At 45.4% G+C, this 23,774-nt stretch overlaps 2 protein-coding genes across 16 annotated transcripts in view; both read right to left on the reverse strand.

Moving 5' to 3' along the window:
• PITPNM2 (phosphatidylinositol transfer protein membrane associated 2) overlaps window positions 1–4,921 on the reverse strand; it is a 132,892-nt gene extending 127,971 nt beyond the window's left edge. For 3 of the 7 annotated variants that reach the window (XM_078061051.1, XM_078061049.1, XM_078061055.1), the window contains exon 1: window positions 4,782–4,921. The gene's annotated coding sequence lies outside the window, so the exon portion shown is untranslated. The remainder of the gene's footprint in view (window positions 1–4,781) is intronic. The other 4 variants (XM_078061054.1, XM_078061052.1, XM_078061053.1 and 1 more) reach the window with 2 other exon arrangements.
• A 1,484-nt stretch (window positions 4,922–6,405) lies between these two features.
• Window positions 6,406–23,774, reverse strand: part of MPHOSPH9 (M-phase phosphoprotein 9) — a 61,747-nt gene continuing 44,378 nt past the window's right edge. For 7 of the 9 annotated variants that reach the window (XM_078061072.1, XM_078061069.1, XM_078061068.1 and 4 more), the window contains 8 exons: window positions 20,227–20,361; window positions 19,187–19,362; window positions 17,808–17,954; window positions 16,592–16,712; window positions 15,686–15,789; window positions 14,712–14,959; window positions 14,319–14,387; window positions 6,406–10,296 (listed from right to left, as the gene is read on the reverse strand). In XM_078061072.1, coding sequence (XP_077917198.1) covers window positions 10,195–10,296; window positions 14,319–14,387; window positions 14,712–14,959; window positions 15,686–15,789; window positions 16,592–16,712; window positions 17,808–17,954; window positions 19,187–19,362; window positions 20,227–20,361 — 1,102 coding nt within the window. In that variant the 3' untranslated portion in view covers window positions 6,406–10,194. Of the gene's footprint in view, window positions 10,297–14,318; window positions 14,388–14,711; window positions 14,960–15,685; window positions 15,790–16,591; window positions 16,713–17,807; window positions 17,955–19,186; window positions 19,363–20,226; window positions 20,362–23,774 lie in introns of those variants that run through there. The other 2 variants (XR_013443547.1, XM_078061071.1) reach the window with 2 other exon arrangements.

Here is a 23,774-nt window from a genome sequence, read left to right on the forward strand (position 1 = left end):
GCCTATCACGGGGCTCTGAGACGGGATCCGCCTCCGGGTCCCCTGAGTCCCGCTGCTGTTTTGCCTTTCCCCTGCACCCCGACTCCTGACCCCATTCCCACAACAGGAAAGCTTTGCGAAGGATGAGGGACTTCAGCCAGGAGAGGATGGGAAACTGCTTTTTCCATGCTCCTCCCCAACGCTGTTGCTTGGGTTTTTGATGTGTCTGTTACCGGAACCCTGCCTGTTGGTTAATTTTCTTGCCATCCTCTGGCAAGGGCAGTTGTTAATATGAGTAAGGACAGCAAATCCCAGCTCTCCTCTCCAATGGCGCTCTCTATGTCTTTGGCCGTAAAGCTTGAGCCTGGGTTTGTCATGGTGCTTGCTGGGCTGGGGGTGAGGGAGTCGGTACCCTCATACCCGTTTTAGGGGAGAAACGGGCCAATGTGCAAGGCTGCTGCCACGATCCTTGCTGGTGTCAAGAGCGAGCACTGAACTGATAATCAGGGACCTGGGTTCCAGGCTGAAAGAGGGGTCTTGGGCAAGTCGCTTCTCTTCCGCTGGCCTCAGCTTCTAGTCTTTACCAGGATGCAACCCTCCCAGCTCCAGTGTTCTCAAGCACTCAGTCAGGGCTGGAGACAATGTGAAAAGGCATCACCAGACCCCCCCCCCCCCACTTTACCCTCCAGACCAATCCCCTCCCTTCACACCAGAACTTTTCTGGTGGGGCCCTTTGTGATTAGACCCTATAAACTCCACACACCTTTACAGGTGCTGTGGTCATCAAAACTCCACCCATTCTTCAAGGCCTGTTCAAATCCCACCTTTTCCAGGAAGTCAGCCCTGACTGACTTACCCAGAAAGGGCGTCTCCTCCTCTGAACTGTGCCTGCCATTTAAATACTTTTTTTTTTTTTTTTTTTAAGATTTTAAGTAATCTCTACACCCAACGCGATGCTCGAACCTACAACCGCAAGATCGAGTCGCATACTACACCGACTGAGCCAGCCGGGCACCCCTGTGCCTGCCATTTAGGTGAGACCTATCACACACAACCTGTTAACTGTGGGGCGCCTCTCCCCAACCACACCGTGAGCTGGCCTAAGTTTTGTACAATGTTACTTATTGTATTTTTTTTTTTAAGATTTTATTTATTTATTTGACAGAGAGAGACACGGTGAGAGAGGGAACACAAGCAGGGGGAGTGGGAGAGGGAGAAGCAGGCTTCCCGAGGAGCAGGGAGCCTGATGCGGGGCTCGATCCCAGGACCCTGGCACCATGACCTGAGCTGAAGGCAGACATTTAACGATTGAGCCACCCAGCGCCCCTTACTTATTGTATTTAACTCACTTATCTGTCCTGATTTCCAGAAGCCTTTTGTGATGACTTACAAAGAATATAGACAGAGGAGCACCTGGGTGGCTCAGTCAGTTAAGAGCCTGACTCTTGGTTTCAGCTCCCGTCATGATCTCAGGGTTGTGAGATCGAGCCCCGCGTCTGGCTCTATGCTTGAGATTGTCTCCCTCTCCTTCTGTTCCTACACGTCCCCCCCCCCCCAACTTGTGCATGTGCTCTCTCTCTCTCTCTCCCTAGAACAAAATAGATAAAATCTTAAAAATATATATAGATAGATTTACACACAGAGAGAGACAAAAGAAATAGGAATAAATATGCTGACCATGAGGCTCAGTGAATACCGTTCTAGATGGAATACTGCATTGTGCACCAAGCATTCTGGAAGCCAAGAAGAAAAGGTAACCATAATCACTCAGAAAGACAGTAGTGTGGGCGGCAAGGGGAGAATCAGGCAGTACTGGGTACAAATCCAGAGAGCCTTTGGGCAAATCAGTTGATCTCCTTGTGTTTCAATTTCTTTCTCTGAGAAAATGGGGGAAGAATGCTACCTAACTTACAGGGCGCACGAGGCAGCCCTGTGCACACAATGCATGTTTTCCTTCCCCACCTTCCTTCTCGTGGTCAAAAGTGTAGCAACCTCGTTTCCTGCAGGGGAAGCAAAGTTTGCCTGGCCCTAAATTGGAAGAGAAATTTTTCACGCAACACTCTGTTGGAAGCCTTGAGCAGAGGGGACAATGCCCCTGTTACAGTTCTAGAGCAAAACAGACGTGGATTGGCCATGGCTCTACTTAGTAACATCCCCAGGTCCCCAGTAAAAGCTGGATAAACATCGACAGAACGAGCTATGGAGAAGCAATGCAAAGACTGCTTAGCTGCATCCGTATCTGGCGGCAGGGGATCCTGTTAAGCTGGTTTCAGAATGGCTGTCTGCAAGGGGATTGATCTCATGTAAGCAAGGTTGATAAGTGGCCAGCAAGCCCGTGACTGCAGACTCTGACCACTGCTCCTGCCTAGCGCTAAAGCCTCAGGAGTGAGATCCTTAGAGCCCTTCCATTGCAGAGCACACGGCCCATGGCATCTTTCTCAAAAGCAGCAAGGCAATGATCTTGAAGGACCAGAAGATTCCTCTTCTAATCTTTACATATAAGGGCACATTCTCCATGACTGGCTCTTCTCAGAGACCAAGTTGGAAAGACTTAACGGGATGGGACGGTTAGGAGAACATCTGCTTGGTTTTAAGATCGGCCTCAGAGAGGGAGGAAAGTTGGATCCCCCAAGAGAGAATGTACAAGAAGTCAACTTGGGGTGAGGACTCTTGGCGGCATCTGAGCTGACCCTTCGCCATTCACCCAACGTTTTCCTGAGAGCCTACCACGAGCCAGGCACTGGGAATACAGAGAAAAGCATTCCAGCACCACTCCCCCAGACGCTCAGTCCAAGTGGGGAGGTTGGGGGCCACCTGCAAACAGATGACTGCCATTCCACGTGGTACGTCAGGTCAGGATAACACAAAGGTGAAGGTGATCAACCTTCCCTGGGAAGGCCTGTGAGGACAAGCCTGGGTTCTGATAACAGATGGTTGATAAGAGAGAGGAGAGGAGGCAGGGCCCAGATCCTGAGGACTCTGTACAGTGCAGAGGAATTTTCTTTCAGATTCCATAAGGAACAACCAAGACCAAGAGAAACCAAGTGTCTTAGTTAGGCGCACACAGATACCGTAGGACAGCCAGGCCCGGATCCTTGACCAGGGTAGTCCAGTTCTCTGGCCTACTGCCTCCCCGACACAGTGAGCTGTGGGAGGCCAGAGAGAAGGGCCATTCCACACTCACCACCCAGAGAACAGCAGAGCATGCACTGTCCTAGTCATTTGGCAAGTCACTCCCTACAAGAAAAACAGCCCTACCGAACCCGCTGTGCTTCTTCCGCAAAGGGAGAGGGCTGGGAAATCTCTTGTGATCAGGACCCACAGACTCTTAAGAGAAGAAAAATAATTTAACTGCAAAAGTCCAGGAGCCAGATGAGCTGGGGCCCTGGACGCAAGCTGGGAAGGGGGCTTCGACTCCATCTAGCCGCGGACTGTGCGCATGGTGCTGAGCCAGGGCGGGGAACTGGGGAATGACTCAAACTCCACGCCTCTCCTCCAGGAGCTCACAAGCCAGCAGGGGAGATAAAAGGCAGACACAAAAAGTAACTGTAAAATAAGGCAGACAGCGATAAGAGCCACACAAGAGATATTAAAGTGCAGTGACACTTCTGAGCAGAGACAGTCACGCTGGGGGCCTCGGTGCTAGTTAAGGTCCAGAGGAAGGACAGGGCCCTATCCAGCAGCTCCAGTGACTCCCAGGCGGGGGTGAGAGCCGGTAGTGGACCAAGAAAGATGCTCAAATGAGGTCTCCTTTGAAGAATCCCGATTCTGGAGAGGGGGAGGTGGGCAAGCCTGAGACTTTGCAGAATTGCCCCAGCCCCTATTTCAGAGGTAGGGAGAGGAGTGTAGGATGAGGAATCTAGAATTTCCATATAGGGGCAGCAGGTCTGCTGAAAGGGGACAGAGCTAGAGGACTTGCCTTGAAATGACATTTTCGTAGCAAGCACATTGTTTACTTAGAATGTCGATTTGGGGTTTCTTGGGGGGGTGGTATTTGCATCTTATGGGGGAGGAGCAAGTGGCCCCCTCTCCCCCAACCAGCCATCAGCTCTGCCCCTGATAAGAAAGGATGAGGGGGCCACTCCAAGAGAGCTGGTACCTCAGGTTACAACGGGAGAGGGAGACTCTCGGGATGGAGATGGGCCAGATTTTCCTCCAGCCAGAGGGGCACCTGGAGCACCTTCTTCTAAGTTCTGGCCCCTCTCGGAGGGCCACACCCCATGCTTAGGCCCCAGACAACCCACCCAGCCCCTGCCAGGGCTGGAGGGATGTCCAGCTGCAGGCGGGGAACGGCGGAAGGCTGGAAGAGGGCTGTGCCCACCACTTCCTCCCGGCCCCCTCCTGGCCCTTCCCTCAAGAGCGCGGGCCGGACCGGACAGGCCCAGCACTGCACACACACCTGCCCCTTGACCGCGGTGACACTTGTCACTGGGGGAGGGGAGTCCTCCGCGCCCCGGCCGCAACCGACGGAAATTCGGAAATTAGCATTTGGGGGCCCCCCGACTCCGGAGGGCCGGCGAGTCCCCGGGGGCCGGGCTCCGGGGCGACTTCCTGAGGCAGGGGTCCCCGCGCGCGCCACACCCTCCTCCCCGCGCGGGGCGGCCGGGCCCGGGTCTCCCACCTTCCCCGCCCTCCCTCCTTCCCTCCCGGGCGGGCGGGCCAGCGGGGGCCGGGGGGGGGTGCGCTCCGGGGCCACCGCCCGGTCGGGGTCGCCGCCCCGCGCCCGGCTCTCCGGGGCCCGCCGCCAGCCCGGGGAGGGTCCCGGCCGCGCCGCCTTCCGGCCGCGCCGCGGACACACTCACCCCGCTCTGCGCGGCCGCGGTTCCGTCCTCTTCGGCCGCGCTGGGCCGCCGCCGCCTCACGCCGCCGGGGAGGCGCGGGCCCCGCGGGCCCCGCGGCCCCGGCCCGGCCGGCTGCGCCCCGCGGCTCCGCGCGCCGCCGCCGCCAGCTGGCCCCGGGCGAGCGGCCGGGCCCCCGCGGGCATGCTCCCCGGCCGTCGGCGCGGGCGGCGGGCGCGCACGTGCTGGCCCCGCGGGTCTGGGCGCTGGGCGCGGGGCGCGGCGGTCGAGGCGGACGAGGAGGCGGCGGCCGGCGGGGCGCGGGGCCGGGCGCGCCCGCGGACGGGCTGGACAGCTCTACGCCGCGGCGCCGCCGTGCCCCGCGCGCCCCAGCGGCCGCTGCTGCCCGTGCGCGCCGGGCCCGCCTCGCATTCCCCCACTCGGCGGCGGGCCTGCGCCTCCGTCAGGCCGCGCGGGGAGCGGCGGCGAGTCCCGGCGAGGGGCCGCCCCCGCCCGCCCCGAGGGCTGGGCTCCGCCGGAAGAAACCCGGCAAACTTCGGGCCGACTCGCTGTCTCCCCACCGCGGCCTGGGCTCGCTCCCCCGCCGGGCCGGGGGGGGGGGGGGGGGAGGTTGACTGTACGGGAGGAGCCGAGTGCACTCGCGGAAGGGGACGAGTAGGCTTGCGGCAACTGTCACTCTTAAGGAGCTTTCTTAAAAACGAAGGTAAGGAGTAAGATGACAAATCTAGGGGAACAAACTGCATACGACTTCATGAGGCCCAAACCTGGATGCCGGCTACTTGTATCGGAGACCAGGTTTGCAGCGGACAGTTCTTTCCCCGGCACCGAATCCATTGGCTCTGGGCTAAAGATGAAAATGCCCCTTGGAAATCAAAAGTAGCGGGAGTAGTAGTAACAGCCGGAAGGGACGTGTGAAGCTCTAGTCCCCGACCTCGTAAAGGCACTGCAGAAGGATCAGAAATAGCTTCATCTTGATGTTTCCTCCCGATTGGACTCTCCAGACGTGAACAGGACGACCAAGAGGGCACTGGGTGAAATTTAAAATCGCCAAGTGTGTATTTGGATTGAGCAGGAACGGCCTTATGTGCCAAGACCTGAAGTAATGGAATTAAATCGGGCACAGCTAAAACCTAGCTCACCTATCACCAAGTATCACTTTCTGTGGGTGAAAGGCGCACTCTCCCTGGAAGGGCAAGTGCTAAAATTAAAGCAGTCCCAGACTGTTCCGATAAAGTCAGAGAGAGGAAAACCACCAGAGGCTGCTCATCCCTGTGGTGACTGTCAGAATTGGAGAGGAAGCCAGGAAAGCCATCATTATGCAACTCTCAAATTACCTTACGCTCTTAGGACGATTGCTCTGAGACCAGTGAAGGTGTCCCAACAAATACAAAGCCCTCATCTTCTTCCCTCCACCAAGAGGTGCCTTAAGTCCCACTAAGAAAGGTTTTCGGAGCATACGGACATCTCCAGAGTCAGGCTCTTTGCCTGTCCACCAGCCCGAATTGAGCCCCTGGATGATACCATCGTAACCTTGCCATGATTGCACTCAAAACTTGCAGGCCTTAAGCCCATCAAAAAGCAGATCTCACAGTAACCCGGTAGGAATAAATACACGAATATCACAATGTAGTTCATATCCACAGATATTTATTGAGTGCCTGTATACAAGAATGAAGACATGAGGGTCCCTGCTCTGACGGAGCTTACAATTCCATGGCTCACATACTTGCCTAGAGTTAAAAACACCTGCAGCAAGCACTTGTCTTTGCCTAACCAGCAGCAGCGCTGCAGGAAGCAAGTGTTTCACATTATATTTGGTCACTGTTACAGTGCAATGGTAAGACAATTATCTTTGAAGTCTGTAGTCACAGCGATGACATGGTGTATCATGTCCAGCAAATGCAAACTTATGGCTTGATTCCTCCTGAGAGGCATCTATTGAAATAAAACATAAATCGGAAGGAGAAAGCTTTGTAACACAGGTCCTAAGAATACTGGTGTAGTTTAATCTATTATCAAACTGCCGCAGAACTCTTGGCAAAAAATTATCTCCTGCAGAATGTGTGCTATATAATTGGTTTAATCAGACCTGTACATCTCATGACCACACACACTCTCATGACGGGTAAACATGATTTACCTGTAGGATTCTTAAAGGGTGCTAGGTATGCACTTATTTTTTAAAGCTTCTTAAAGCCTCACAGCACAAGTGGCACATTAAAACGTAATGAAAATTGTTTTGAGATAAAAATTAGAATGACAAAAATGTCTAATTTTACTACATATGTAAGTGCAGAATTCAAATTTAAATAGCATTCAGCAAAGCACCTGGCTTTTCAGAGTTAAGAAGGGGAACACGGTTCGGTTGTTCGTCAAACTCTAAAAACAATCCTCATCTTTATATACGGCTCTTCTGATGCCCAGTGCCAGCCTTCCTGCGGTCCTACCTTACAGGCCCCCACGGTGGAGGTCTAGTTATGGAACATTCAAAGGAGCCATTATTTTGGTTAAGTGGCCACTTTTTTTTTTTTTTTTTTAAGGAAAATAGCCTATATTTACATCAAATAACCCCCCATCACCTATTTAAGATGCTTCTGAACTTCTACCCAACAGGTTACCAGTTTTAATAGTCACTTAAAAAACAAACACCTCACACCAGGAAGAGGATCATTTGAACTCCAAGAAATCTCATTTTTCTTGCAAAAAAGTGGAGAGATCATCTTAGACCACCTAACAGAAATGTCAACCAACCCAAGGTCATTCTTAAGTCAATTGCTGGGGGCACAACCTACTTTTCTATTTAAAAAGTCCTAAATCACTACTTCAAACACCTAATTAACTCAGAATGAATCTGAAATGTGTACTTTTGTTGAAAAGTTACTAAGCACCAGGTACTTTACATAATCTCCTTTAAAATGGAAGGAAGCTTCTTATCGCTTCATCTTATCTCTTGCTGCTGAGGCGGGCAGGCCTGAGCCTGGTGATGACCCAGGTCCGCCTGGCTCTCCCTCCCCGGCCCAGCAGCTCTGCCCTTAGCCACCCCTTCGGCGTCGGCGGGACAACATGCTGTGCCTCGGGGCTCCTGAAAGGAGAGGAAGGGGGCAGAACCAAGGGAAAAGAGAGAGCAAACTCTATTTGCATTGAAATAATCCTAAAATGGAAGGTGCACTCAGGTTTACTCCCCAGCAGCTCAGCCCCAGCCGGACACCGAATAGTTCACCTCCCAAGGGACACCGGCTACTTTCTAACATCGCCACCTTTGGGGTTGTTTTTAAGCTGAGCATTCTGTTTGTAAATTAAGCACAAAAAAGGGAAAGATGGCTCAAAGGATTTTCCTTGGTCCTCCTCTTCAAAGCTATGAAGAAAAAGTTTTTTTTAATGTTTAAGTAAGTGACTGCTACTTCCAATCTATGATACGTTTCAAGAATCAAAGCACATGTCTTCTTAGAGGCACAGAAGAGGTTTTGATGGGGTTTCCGATCTTTCTTGGAATGAGCCAATAGAGACTACTAAGAAGATAACTCCTTCACAAGATAAAACTATCTCTTCTGAAATAGCAATTTCCTATTCTTGAGAAGGACTTCGTGATAAATGGAGAGAACAGTGAATATCCTAGTAATTTTCAAGTCAGATTTTAATGTCACATATAGGAACACAAAGGGAATACCATCAGTAAAGTCAGTCCCTTTACTGGGTCCTGACACAGCTGTACTGGAACTTGATTAAAATTAACTTATTCTTTACTATAACTAGTTGACTTAAAAAAAAAAAAAGGGCTAGAAAAAAATACTACGAATAAAGGCACTTATTTGGTTGCTGAATAACTGTGATTAGCCCAAGGTCTTCAACTGGTGGCAGGAGTCAGGAGCAAAGGTTCAACTCATGGATAGTAACAGAAGAGTCAGGTGTCAGATGGCCCCTCCCTATGGAGGACCCCTCTCCCCCAGCAAAGCTGAGAAGGGAGCACCGCTGGGGCAGCAGACCTGGAGCTCAGCCAGGTGAGCTTTGGTGAAGGGTACTCAAAGATAGTTTGAGATCCCTGCTCAAAGGCATACACAGACCCTAGTGGAGTGATGGTTGGCTTGGCTCATTAGAACTACAAGCTACTAAGAGTCACATAAGAAGAAAAAGTTCAAAAGAAAACCAAACTTTAAAACCTGAGCATTATCAGTGGGAATAAATATTGAAAGTTCAGAATGCGTCTATTTATGACCGTGTACAGGAATATGTGGGCACTGGATTCCGACCAGCCACCGAAAAGTGGGCAGTGGAACAGCCCAGACTTGACCAGCAGTCAGAACATACACCTGCTGGTGCTGCTGATCAGAGCACAGCCTCCTGCCCACGTGCCACTGACAAGGCCGGGAGCTGGAGCCCTCCAGCAAGGCCAAAGGCCCCACGCTCCATCGACACACATTCCGAGTCCGTGCACAAGCAGGCGCGGGTGCTCTAATCTAAACCTAGCATTCTGACAGCCCCTGCTATGGCAGGAGGTTTTTTTGGCAGGGGAGGAGGAGCACAGCAGGGTTAACTACATCTGCATGGTGACTGACGGCTGAAGCCATGTACCCGGAGGAAACCACCTCACCGGGTGGTGGTCTGTCTTCCATCAAAGCTTCATCCATCAACTTATGGCCACAGCAGGGACACAGTTCCACTCGGAATGCTGAGCGCAAAGCTACAGCTCCCCAACTGCTTACCGTTTTCTGAGAAGTACTACATATATGACATTAGAGAATTACAACTCTCATTTTTCCTTCCTTACAGACAATAAAGTTCAAGGGAAACAAAAGGAGTTATTCAGAGTTTCCAAAGCTTTCCAATATTCCATTATTTCCAATATTTCCATTATTACTATTCTAATATTCACTCTAAGACATGTTCCTAACAGGAACTGCATTACCATTAAAAAAAAAAAATCCCAACACAACTAAAATCCAGGGTATGCTGCATTTTTCTTTCTTTTTTTTTTTTTTTTTGCATTCAGCATGTATTAGTCTATTATTATAGAAGCTATTCTTAAGCATTTATTTAAAAAAAGAATCATATTCACAAGGTAGAACAAGTATATAAAATTAGTGTGCAAAGGTAATTGTAAAAGGATAACACTATTTGTTTAGAAACAAGCTGCCTCCCCTGTTTACATTTCCTTACTATTGATATAAACTGGAGACTTATACTATTTAAAAATAATACTTTTTAAATAGTAAAATATACAAGAGATTCCTGAGCATAACAAAAATATCTTGAAAATATGTGGCCATTTGAAGTATAAAACAGTAAGTGTAAAGAATAGCATGATTGTAAAACTACTATTTGAAGGCTTATAAACAGTACAAAATAGTTTGCCTTTTCTGAGTGCATAATTATACGTTAGTGCAAACAAAAACGTCTCAAAATTTAATGGCTACAAATCTCAGAGATTTGCAGAGGTGCGCAAAACATGAAATTTCTTTAATGTCATTCGAACTGAGCCCAGTTCTCGATTAATCCTTTCCAAACGATCTTCCAAGGCTTCCTAGGGGAAAATAACAGGAAAAGTTTTGTTAGAATTCTGCATCGAGTTCACTGGTTCTATAATTACCACCAAATTGAGCTTTCTTTTAGCAAAGGAGCAGGTAGAAACATTCAAATTAGAGTTGTTTTTTTTTTTTTTTTACACAAATCATCTTATTTATATTATTTCTTTAAACAATGCGAATCAATGTTTCAACCATTCAAATCAAATGCTGCACTTCAGCACCTTAACACATCCTCAGTACCAGTGCTACTTGGAGGATGCGGAAATCTCAGCAAGAGCAACGGGACTGAGCAAGGAGGTGACTCTCGGATTCTGCTGAACTGAGGACAGAACGAGAGGAGCCCAAAGGTACTTCACACACGTCACGGGAAGAAATGGATCGGTGCCTTATCCCACTGAGGCGTATGTCAAACAACTTTCTTCTGACAAGAATTTCTAAGTTAAAAAGGAGGGAACACGCTGGAGGAGTTTCTTCCAAGAAACAAGAGATTTCACAAAGAATCAATGTAACAACTGCTATTTTTAAATAAGCAGTACTATTGTTAAATAAATAGAGCCTGGAATATAAATTTATCATTTTAGGTACTTTATTCAGTCTTAACTCCACTGGTATCCTGAAATAAAACTTAAAAATTCCTCTTTAACAACTTCAATTATAAAAGGATCACATAAGGGGTGCCTGGGTGGCTCAGTCAGTTAAGTAGCCGCCTTCAGCTCGGGTCATGATCCTGGAGTCCCTGGATGGAGTCCCAAGTTGGGCTCCCTGCTCAGCAGGGAGTCTGCTTCTTCCTCTCTCTGCCCCTCCCCTGGCTCCTGCTCTCTCTCACTCGCTCACTTTCTCTCAAATAAAATCTTAAAAAAAAAATTAAAATAAAAAAAATAAAAGGATCACACGTTCATGATAAAATATTTAGAAGACAGAGGAGTAAAAAATAACCAGTTCCTCTTTCTTGGTTTTTTTCTGTAGATATCCACATCATTAAGAAGAAAAATAAAAACAATCAAATTCTCTACTTCAAAACATTTTTCAGCTGAACTTTTTTTTTTTTTTTTTAAAGATTTTATTTGACAGAGAGAGACAGCAAGAGAGGGAACACAAGCAGGGGGGAGTGGGAGAGTGAGAAGTAGGCTTCCCGCAGAGTAGGGAGCCCGATGTGGGGCTCGATCCCAGGACCCTGGGATCATGACCTGAGCTGAAGGCAGACGCTTAACGACTGAGCCACCCAGGTGCCCCTCAGCTGAACTTTTGTTATGAAATATCTTTCTGAGATATCATTTTAAATTAATTTGCAATATTCCATTAGATTTAATCAAGAATCTTTTAGCAGAAATTTAGGTTGCTTCTAATGTTGGATACCATAAATAATGCTGCAATAAATATTTTTAAAAAGATTTCTTTGCACACATCTGTAAATACTGCCTTAGGAATCATTCCCAGAAGTAAAAATGCTAGGTCCGAAGAGATGCAAAACTCTAAAGCTTCAGATAGAGGTCAAACTATATTCCAGAAAGTTTGTGACAATTTCTAATTCCACCTGCCATGTATGAGAATATGCTTTTCTAAATCCTGGGTACTGTTTTGTTTTGCGTGTGTGTGTATTTAAATACCTGCCTATGTAAGTTTTTTTTTTTTTTAATGATGCTTTTGGGGGTGCCTGGGTGGCTTATTTGGTTGAATGTCTGGCTCTTGATTTCAGCTCAAGTCATGATCTCATGGGTCATGAGATCGAGCCCAGGTCAGGCTCTGTGCTCAGTGGGGAGTGTCTGCTTGAGATTCTCTCCCTCTGGCCCCTCCCCTGACCAGTGCATACATGCTTTCTCTCTAAAATAAATAAATCTTTAAAAAAAAAAAATGCTGCTTTGGGGCACCTGGGTGGCTCAGTCATTAAGCGTCTGCCTTCGGCTCGGGTCATGATCCCAGGGTTCTGGGATTGAGCCCCGTATCGGGCTCCCTATTCAGCGGCCTGCTTCTCTCTCTCCCACTCCCCCTGCTTGTGTTCCCTCTCTCGCTCTGTCTCTCTCTGTCAAATAAATAAAATCTTTAAAAAAAAAAAAAAAGTGTATGCCTAGTTAAGTGTCCGCCTTCAGCTCAGGTCACGCTCAGCAGGGGAGTCTGCTTCTCCCTCTTCCTCAGCCCCTCCCCAAACTCATGCTCTCTCTTTCTCTCTCTCTCTCTCTCAAATGAATAAAATCTTTTTAAAAAAAAGATGCTTTGGGGGCACCTGGGTGGCTCAGATGTTGTCTGCCTTCGGCTTGGGTCATGATCCAGGGTCCTGGGATCGAGCCCCACATTGGGCTCCCTGCTCTGCGGGAAGCCTGCTTCTCCCTCTCCCACTCCCCCTGCTTGTGTTCCCTCTCTCACGCTGTCTCTGTCAAATAAATAAATAAAATCTTTAATAAATAAATAAATAAAGATGCTTTTGTTCAAATATGTAGTTTTTTACTCATCGGTGAGGCTGAATATTTTTCATCTTTTTCTTGCCAATTTTACTTTTTTACACTTATGAATCGTATTTAAGCATCTTCAGTCCCTTTCTGCTGTCACTGGTCTCCTTACTGGAAGAAACAGCTTTGACACGTATGAACAGGCTCTACTCCCTTTTAAGTTATTTTAAAAGCTTACAATCATTATATAAAAAATATATATGTAACAAATGTTTCAGATAAATTTAGAATCAGAGTATCCACAAGTTTTCCTTCTGCCTTCCCAATAAGGAAGAAGAGTTTCATGTGTTGAGTCTTACAAATTATTGAGTAAAGACTTTCGGAACAACAAAAACAGTAAGAGACTTAAAGTCTTAAGGAGAAGTTAGGTATGTAAGCCCAAGGAAAGACCTCTGCTGTTTCCTTTGCTTTTTTTTTTTTCCTTCTGGTATCACAGATCAATCTGAAAATGAATTTTTCCTGAAGTTAAAGCACTGAAAAGCCAAAACATGCAGTTATATAAGAGACCTATCCTTGTCCTTATGCTTAAAATGTTACAAGAAGAGCAGATTGTAAATGTCCCATGGTTTCATGCATTTTGATTCTCTCTGGAAGGCAACTAAAAGAAATGCACATGAGCCGCTTCGCCTGAACCATCTCCTGCTCAATAATGGAATCACATCTCTCTCTCTCTTTTTTAAATATTTTATTTATTTATTTGAGAGAGAGTGTGAGCGAGAGCAAGAGTCGGGGAAGGAGCAGAGGCAGAAGGAGAAGCAGGCTCCCCGAGGAGCAGGGAGCCCGATGCGGGGCTCAATCCCAGGACCCTGGGATCATGACCTGAGCCGAAGGCAGACGCTTAACCGACTGAGCCACCCAGGCACCCCCATCTCTCTCTTTTTAACCTCTACAGCTATTCCAGTTGCAAAGCCAACTGTTCTACGTATTTACTAAATGGAAAGGGGCTGAGAAATAGAGACTGGGGAGGAAAAAACAAACACAAAAAGGGACATTTAATGTGAGAGGATTAATTTAACATAAAATCTGTTCAAAGGCATATTGTGTAGTGGCATGAACGTCTTTTTCATGAAGCATAAAGGAAAAATCACTTTTTATTCCCGAAAGCCAGCACGCAGTTCTAAAATATACTATACTGCTTCTCCCTCTCCCACTCCCCCTGCTTGTGTTCCTTCTCTAGCTGTGTCTCTGTCAAATAAATAAATAAAACCTTTAAAAAAAAAAAAAACGGCGCCTGGGTGGCTCAGCTGTTAAGCGTCTGCCTTTGGCTCGGGTCATGATCCAGGGTCCTGGGATCGAGCCCCACATCATGCTCCCTGCTCGGCGGGAAGCCTGCTTCTCCCTCTCCCACTCTCCCTGCTTGTGTTCCTTCTCTCGCTGTGTCTCTCTCTATCAAATAAATAAATAAAACCTTTAAAAAATAAAAAATAAAATAAAATATACTATAATCACCAAACACTTCCTAAAAGGCCGAAAGTTTAGCCCAGTTGTTTCAGGGTGCCTAATACAACATCTTGAATAATGGAACCCCAGCCAGCACCACGCCTCTAACACACGTTCAAGCTGAGACAGTTCACCTGGTTTAATCTTGTCTGCAAAGTGATTCGTCCTCCAGTAGAAGGCATTCGACTTAGTGCTGCCTCAATCTGTGAACACACAAAACAAATTTAAATAAAAACAGAAGAATTCTGACAAATGGCAGGGATGTCTGTAACAGAATGGAAAGGACAGGCTTCAGCCTAGTACTTTCTAGTGCGCCTCGCCTTCACGTAAGCGCCCTCTGTCCTGCTCAGCAAGGACAGCTCAGCTCAAACGCGGTCCGAGCGCAGCTCTGGGGTGCGAGCCACAGTAGCTTCCTGGCATGGTGTGACTCCATCATTCCCTCTGACTATTCCTCAGACATAAGCATTAAGTTCAGAAAAACATTTGGTTTGTTTTTTTTTTTTTTTTTTTTAAGTTTTTGTTTTTACCTGGTCTTTTTCTTTTGTAAGTTCATCAAAAAACCGTTCCGTTTCAGCTAGGGTCCTAATTTTTGCTGTATACTCAAAATCATTACCATGTGGTGCTACCGACGCGGGTTCACACCGTTCATAGCTAACTGACTTATTCTTCTCCCAGGCTGGTCTCACAGACACTTCCTTCCTTCCATGTGGCAGCAGTCCGGGAGAAGAGCTGTGATTAGCCTGGCTGTCGGTGGCTGTTTCTGAGTATTTTTTTTCTGTCAGAGAGAAAAGAAATTTCTTTTATTTCTTACCAGTTTTCATGCTCGATCATATACATAACTATATATGTTATCTGACTTCACTTTCTGGAAAGGACTGCCACATACCAAAAAACATAATGAAAAGAGACACAATAATCAATCATATTTACTCAGTGCTTTTTCTCTACAGAATTCTAAAAGTTTTGCTCTCGGTTTGACAATCTGCACACCTTCCCTAAGTGAAGGTATGTAAACTTTCTGTAAACTTACAAGAACTTTAAGTAAACTTAAAGAACAAAAAAAAGTTAAGCACTAAACACACACATTTAGTGGACACAAACCCACACCAACAGTGCAGAGCTGGCATCTTACGGGGCCTGCCCAAGTGACTCACATGCATTATCTTGTAACTTTATTCCAAACTTAAAAGATAAATGAGAAAAAAGAAAAAAAAAAATCACCCGATGCCTAAGTTGCACAGAAATTAGTAAAGAGAGAAACTGAACAGTATGGCTCTGGTTAAGTAAGCATTAACACTGTCTGTACCTCAGTTTCCCAACTTTTCAATGAGGATAACAGCATTGACACATAATATGAGCATCACGAATGCTTATTCTTAGAGGCCCTTGTGCAGAAAAATTATTTAAGTGAAGGATATTATACTATTTAGGACCTTGAAAAAATACCAGAAATTCACAAAATGACTAAAACCATAACTAATAATTTTTTAGGAAAAGATACCTTCCGAGTCATCTAGAGGAAGAAACTGGAGTTGTTTTCTTGGATTGGTACGTTGTAATGCAGACACAGGAACAGTATCTAAATCATCCAAAAGTATATCAAATCTATTGAATGAAGCAAGTTATTTGTGAGAAAAAAATGTTAACTGATTTTCCCTATCTCCACTAGAAAGATGAGCTGGCATCCAGTTAACTCACACATTCACGTATTTTTTAAAAAGAAAGCTGGTCATATAATTTTCTAAAACTGAAGTTTAATTTATATTTTCTAACACAAAATTATACTTATATATGAGAGACTTAAAGCATTTACCCATACATTATCTCCTTCAATCTTTATAACAACCTTATAATATATGCAGGGCAGGTATTATTATCCCTGTTTTATAGAAGAGGAAACCTGAGGTTCAACGAGCTTAAGAAATTTCTCAAGAGCCTGATGGAGCCAGGTCACCAGCTCTTCCATCGTAGGCATGCATGGCTCCCCACAGGGGCACACACTGCTGACCACACTTCAGAGAGAGGACAATTGTCTCAGGCACCCAGGGAAACTTACGTGTATTGCCAGGGCCATCCCAGGACAGCCCACTTTCTTGTACAAATGGCTCAAAAACTGCCCTGTATCATAAACCTTTTCAGGAAAACAAAGAATTATCATTCTATATCCAAAAGCTGGAAGGGATTCTGAGGCAGTATTTAAATTCAGTAGTAGCCAGTATCCACAGTTAAAAACTGTTTTCATGGATTACAGTATTTTTTTATTTTTAATATGACATTCATTTAAATGATTTAAATCCAAAGGGTTCCCACTGGCAACTGAAAAATTAGTGATAGCTACAGGCATAAAGCTGACACTTAAAAAAAATCAGTAACAAAATATGTTATTCTACTATTTTAAAGAACTTACCGAGTTGGACTGCTTTCATTTTTGCTCAGTAGATGACTAAATCCTGGGGACAAATTTTCTTTAGGGGATCGCTTTGGACTATAAGCCACAGTCACTGGTGTTAACATAATCTCTCTTTTTGCTACAGAAGAAAATGAAGAGGAAATATTCTCTTCCTTCAATATAATGCATATATTGGCAGAACATACTTTCTTTTTCAGTACTTTTTTCTAACTTTAATGGAATACAATTTTATTGTAAAACTTTTTGAAAGATAAATAAGAGCATACAAAAGAAAAATAATTCATAATCCTAACACCTAGAGGGAACCACTGTCAACATTTTCGTGTATCAGACTGCAGTGTCAGCACGCAGACTCAAAACTGGTTTTTCAGGATTTTAGAAGTCGACCGGAAATAAGATGGAGACACCAGCGCACATTCCTGTCACACAGGGACACACCAACACCAGCACACAGTCCTGTCCACTGTCACACGGGGCCACACAAACACCGGCACGCACTCCTGTCACACGGGGACACACAAGTATCTTCAGCTGTTCTGAAAATGGAAATCGAGAAAACAGAAATCCAATTCTTAACCTTTAAAACCGTAACTGTAGGGCGCCTGGGTGGCTCAGTTGGTTAAGCGACTGCCTTCGGCTCAGGTCATGATCCTGGAGTCCCGGGATCGAGTCCCGCATCGGGCTCCCTGCTCTGCAGGGAGTCTGCTCCTCCCTCTGACCCTCCCCCCTCTCATGTGCTCTCTCTCTCATTCTCTCTCTCTCAAATAAATAAATAAAAAATCTTTAAAAAAAAAAAAAATAAATAAAAAAAAATAAAACCGTAACTGTAATTGACTAAAGAAACCAGAGGTAACTATATGAAAAGAAGTATATCTTTTCCAGGCTAGCTTACATTAATTTGTTTGAACTAATGTTTAATTAGATAGTTGTCAATGCTCTCAAAAACCGTGAAATGGTATGAGTTGCAAAAAGGAATTTGCTGAACACACACAAAAATCTCATTTGAATATACTGTGAGAATTCCTTCACCTATAGTCATAGTTATCTGTGCAGTCAGGTGATATTATTGAACAAGACCTTATTTAGGGACCCTGTGCTCAGAGTACTCCAGTAGGTGCTAGAGAACATAAGGGAAACAGAACACATCAGGCATGTGTGCACAGCTCGGATACCACTCTTTTGAGCCCAGGAGACAGACACATCTAACTCTTACTTGGAGTACTTGATTTACGAGTTGAAGGTGGTAAAGATGAGGATCTCTGTGAAGCAGAATTAAATCTCCTCTGTCTTTGTTGGGCACATTTCTCTGGGGACCGACTTGCACTGACTGACGTTTCAGTTTGCCGAGGATTCGCTAATTCTGTAACAGACAAATGATTAAAAAGTAAACAAAACAAACCTAGCTCTGGTTACCCGCCTTTATTAACAGATGATTACGCCAAGCAAGCAATTCTCACTATCCAGGTTAGAATGATTACTTGCAAATACACGTTGTAAGGATTAAAAAATGCTTGATGAAGAAAAATGTGGGAGTTTATAATGAATTCATTCCGGCTTCCTGTTTACAATTGCCATTCAAGGTGATTTTTCAAGAGAGATTATTTTTATTTTTTATTTATTTATTTATTTTTTTTTTTTTTAAAGATTTTATTTATTTATTTGAGAGAGAGAGAATGAGAGACAGAGAGCATGAGAGGGAAGAGGGTCAGAGGGAGAAGCAGACCCCCTGCTGAGCAGGGAGCCCGATGCGGGACTCGATCCCAGGACTCCAGGATCATGACCTGAGCCGAAGGCAGTCGCTTAACCAACTGAGCCACCCAGGCGCCCAAGAGAGATTATTTTTAGAAAGCAAGTCACTAATTTATTTACTAGGAGATACTGCTTTGGAGATGCAACGCCCAAGATGTGAACAATGTAATCAGCAGGCCCGATCACGTGAGCGCTGGACTGAGTACAAGGAGATGCAAGTACTGTTGACCTGTGCTTGTGAGAAAAATGGTATTCAAGATACTTCTTGGGGCACCCGGCTGGCTCAGTCGGAACAGCATGTGACTCTTGATCTCGGGGTTGTGAGTTCGAGCCTCACGTTGGGTGTAGAGATTACTTAAAAATAAAAAATAAGGGGCGCCTGGGTGGCTCAGTTGGTTAAGCGACTGCCTTCAGCTCAGGTCATGATCCCAGGGTTCTGGGATCGAGCCCCGCATCGGGCTCCCTGCTCAGCCGGAAGCCTGCTTCTTCCTCTCCCACTCCCCCTGCTTGTGTTCCCTCTCACGCTGTCTCTCTCTCTCTCTCTGTCAATTAAATAAATAAAAAAATCTTAAAAAAAAAAAAAATAAATAATAAAAAATAAAAAAATCTTAAAAAAAAAAGATACTTCTTATCCTACTGAGAGATGCTCAGTAACCAAGAAAGGGAAAGTAGAAAACGTTACATCTCACTTTATGAATAGCAAATGTCTATTGTAACTTTCCAAGGACAAACTGATGTAGATATATTCCAAATATCTTTAAGAATGCTGCATAAATTTTTACTAATCAGAACGTAATCTATAATCTATTATCTATCTATATCAAACAAGGGAAAAATGCTTACTATTTGAGGTGTCCTCTTTCTCTGTCTGTGTGCCCCAATTTTTAAATATTTTTCCTTCATCGAGTTCTTTTAAAGCTTTCATGATTGGTGTATCTGAAGTCTCTCTTTGTTTTTTTATCAATAAGCTTCTTGGTGAACTTTCAGATGAAGAATCCTTTTCCGGAGGAGAATGGTACCTTAAATAAGAATTGTAAGACATGCAGTGCTATGAACTGAATATTTGTGTCCCTCCAAAACACTTGTATGTTGGAGCCCCAATCCTCAGTGGATGGTGTTAGGAGGTGAAGCCTTGGGGAGGTGATTAGATTTAGATGAGATCATGAGGGTGGGACCCTGTGATGGGATTAATGCCCTTCTAAAAAGAAGAGATACAAGATGTCTCCGCCGCACACATTCACCAAGCAAAGACCCTATAACCAGGAAGAGGGCCCTCACCAAGAACCCAACTGTGCTGGCACCCCAGTCTCAGACTCTCAGACTCCAGAACAGCAGGAAAAAGTGTTTCTTGTTTAAGCTGCCCGGTCTACGGTGCTTTAAAATAGCAGGCTGAGCTAAGACAGAGGCCCCTGGCACTGTCAGGGAATGACATGAGAGTTAACAATTACACTCCACAATGAATATATATGCTTTACAATGTAAATAAACTAAAATTGAACCTGCATGTAATAGACCAGCACTTCCCAATCCTCTTCACATCCTGGCACATACAGAAGTATTATATTTATATGGTGCTCTGGAGTAATATGGTTGCGTGGGCTGTCACGCAAGGATCAACACCTTAGCCTAACCGAGAGTCTGTGCACAGCACACCACTGTCAGGAGCACAGGGTGGGGGGCGGTCTGCACGGCCTTTGATCTTAAGTATCCTAAACCCATTAGCTTTTCAAAGTAAAATAAAAATCTGGTCCTCAAAAGTAAGACATTGAAGCCACAAAGAGAAGGCAAGGCTCTTCTTTATGCCTTCCTGAACATTTAAAGGCAACTGAAATCTGTGAAACCGTAATCGACCCTAAATATGACCTTTGACAAAGCCACCTTACCCGGGAGCACAGGTTTCCCCTAGCTGGTTATCCACTCTGTTATCCTGGGTGTCCAAAGGCTGGCCAGTAAAGATGGAATACTCCGCTCCTGGTATCAGCCACTTGCGCCTGCTGACGTCGGAGGTGGCCAGCGTGCTAGGACAGGGAGAAACGATCTGAGGCATGACAGGCTCGTGCTTCAGTGCACACTGAACACATACCGAAAACAACCTGCTTTGTGGTGGTTTTGTTTGTTTGTTTTGTTTTTTTAAGATTTTATTTATTTGACAGAGAGAGAGAAAGAGAGCACACGCACGGGGAGCAGCAAGCAGTGGGAGAGGGAGAAGCAGACTTCCCGCTGAGCAGGGAGCCCGAAGGGGGGCCTGATTCCAGGACCCTGGGATCATGACCTGAGCCGAAGGCAGACGCTTAACCGACTGAGCCGCCCAGGTGCCCCAAACAACCTGCTTTGAAATGGTACGTACACATTTGTACAGTAATTCTAAAACTGCATAAAACAACCTTATTTTAGATATACGAATTCTATTTTATGGTTTTCAGATCCAAGCGAACTATTATTTTAGGTTTGTTACTTTGGGCTATTTCTGCATCTCAGTCAAGGTATTCTCCTGTCTACACAGCTCTGAACACCCCCAACTAACTTCCTACCACACTTCCTATGCTTCACACCCAACCCATAGCTCAGGCCAAGGAGGTACAGCGAGAGTGCCCTTCTCATTCCTCCCAGACCAGCACTGCCCAGGAGAACTTTCTGTGAGAACAGAAACATCCTCTATCTGTGCAGCCCAATACAACAGCCACTAGTCACATGCTGTTGAATTGTGGCTAGTGAGATGAAGAAGCAATCTTTACATGTCATTTAATTTTAATTAACTTAAATGAAATAGCCACACACAGTGACTAGTGTATTGAGTAGTGCAGCTGAAGGCCAGTCCTTCCCACATCTTATGGACACCCTGCCCAACTCAAGCTCACACATCATGCATTAACCGGCCCTTTGCTAGACTTCAGAACTGTTCTCACCTTCTCCACACCTGCTCCTGCCCTCCTACTTCAGTGTCCACAGGGAGGAGCTATCCTGGACCTCTCTCCAATGATTGGACTCGACTCCTGTTTGCTCGCCTGCCCCTCCATTGGAGAATACTCACTGGACTTCATCATCACTAGAGAACACATCCCCTTAAGAAGTCACAACTCCAGGGGAGCCTGGGTGGCTCAGTTGGTTGGGTGACTACCTTCGGCTCAGGTCATGATCCCGGAGTTCCGGGATCGAGTCCCGCATCGGGCTCCCTGCTCGGTGGGGAGTCTGCCTCTTCCCTCTGACCCTACCCCCTCTTGTGCTCACTCTCAAATAAATAAATAAATAAGAAGTCACAACTCCTAAGATTCTTCTGGCTAAGGTGCTCAAGTGTCACCAAGGCACTGTGACCCCAAGGCCTGTGATCCCTGGCCTCACCATTTTCTACTTACCAACCCCTCCCCTAGCTTTTTCAGCTCCCCTCTACCTACTCTGGGGTGCACAGTTACTCATTGCCTTGATCCCCTTTCCGCACTCACCTTCCCTCAGCCCCGACTGGCAGCAGAGACCTAGCCTGAGGAACACGGTGGTCTCGCTCCCGAGTGTCCACAGTCCCAGCTCTGGGCTTTGCTGGAAGCAAGCCACCCAACTGCAGCCTGGGCTAGCACCAGAGTCACCGTCACCATCTCCATGGACGCCCAACACTGGCTGACAACACACGTTTCTGGAATCGACAAGCTCCAGTTCTCCAACAGGACTCCCTTACACCTTTCTCCACTCTCCTCAAACCTCTCCCAGCCCTCCCGGTCGGCTGGTAACCCCGCAGCACATTTGGGAGGGAAAAAAGAGACGAGGAGACAAGAGGTGTCTTCCTCTCTCTGCTCCCTTCCACAGCCAAACTTCTTACAATTTCCCTCATTTTCATGTAAACTCCCAGTCGCTCCCTTCCTTTTTCCCTCGATTTTTAAATTAAGAAACATTCCCCAAACGTTCTTAGAAAATTACAAAGACTATTGCAATCACTCACTTGTACTTAGTTTTAACAAACGCTAACATCTTACCATATTTGTTTTCAACGGTAAGACAGAAGATTCTGCATATAAGGTCATTTGTATTTTTTAAATTATGTCCACATAATGCACACGTCCTTTTAATGCTGCTGTTTCTACTCGTGTTTCAGATTTCTCCATGTTAACACAGACAGGGGCATCATTTTAATTATTTACCCACAGTACAATTATGCCACACCTTATCTATCCTTTCTCCTGCTGGTGGATGTTCTAGTTTGTATGCATCACCTTTCAACAACGCTACAATTAACATGTGCAGGAATTCCTCTGAGGTAAATATCCAAAAACAGAACTGTGGAATTTGGGGTGCACACATCTTCAGTCTTACTGGATATTGCCAAATCACGCTCCAGACAAGCTTATCGATTTTCAGTCCAACCAGCAGTTTGAAGGTTCCTATTTCTTCACATCTTTGCCAAATTTTACAATGATCAGAGCTGGAGTCTGGCCTGGCCTGTCTGATGGTGTGAGTGGTATCCCATGCTTATTTTAATTTGCATTTTTCTGATTACTAGTAAAATGAACATCTTTTCAATTTTATCAGCCATTTAGAGGTTTCTTTTTCTGTGAATCATTTGTTCATATTCTTTTATCATTTTTCTATTGAGAGTTTTTCTTATTCATTTATAGTTCTTTATATCCTGGATACTGATCCCTTATTGGTTCCTGTTCACTTAAAATATAAAATATTTCAAACATGCACAGACATACAGATTATACTCACGCACCAACCATCTGTTTATGAACCTTGTTTGCTCTATTTCCGCTGAACTGTGGAACACTACACATACAACCCAAGTCGCCTGTGTACCTCACCAATATCATTCCTCCAACGTCATAACCGTAGTGTAAGCGGTCAGCTACCACTTTCACTAAATTTGTATTCAGCATTTCCATACACGTTGTTATACTTTTACTACTTCTGTATGAATCTGTAAGACACGTTCTAAATGCTAAAGTCAATATAAATACTGTCCTACTTCTTCTGCAACTGGTATTTTGTTGTTCCAAATTATGTTCTTAAGATTAAACCATGTTGGGGCGCCTGGGTGGCGCAGTCAGTTAAGCGTCCAACTCTTGGCTTCAGCTCAGGTTGTGAGATCAAGCCCCACATTGGGCTCCATGCTCAGTGTGGAGTCTGCTTGAGATTCTCCCTCTGCCTCTCCCACTCGTGCTCTCTCTCTCTCTTTCAAATAAGTAAATAAATCTTTAAAAAAAAAAAAAAAGATTAAATCATGTTAATGATCAACTTAAATGGTTGACAAATTTTTCCTACGAAGAGTCAGATAATAAATAGGTTTTTTGTTTTGTTTTATTTTAATAGGTTTTATGGGCCAGATGATCTCTGTTGCAAGTACTCAAATTTGCCACTCTAATGCAAAGCAGCCAGACAAGAGGTAAATGAATAAACTTTATTTATGGACACTGATATTTGAATTTCATATAATTTTTACATGTAC

This window comes from Halichoerus grypus, chromosome 13 (assembly GCF_964656455.1).
Source record: "Halichoerus grypus chromosome 13, mHalGry1.hap1.1, whole genome shotgun sequence".
Taxonomy (NCBI): Eukaryota; Metazoa; Chordata; class Mammalia; order Carnivora; family Phocidae; genus Halichoerus; species Halichoerus grypus.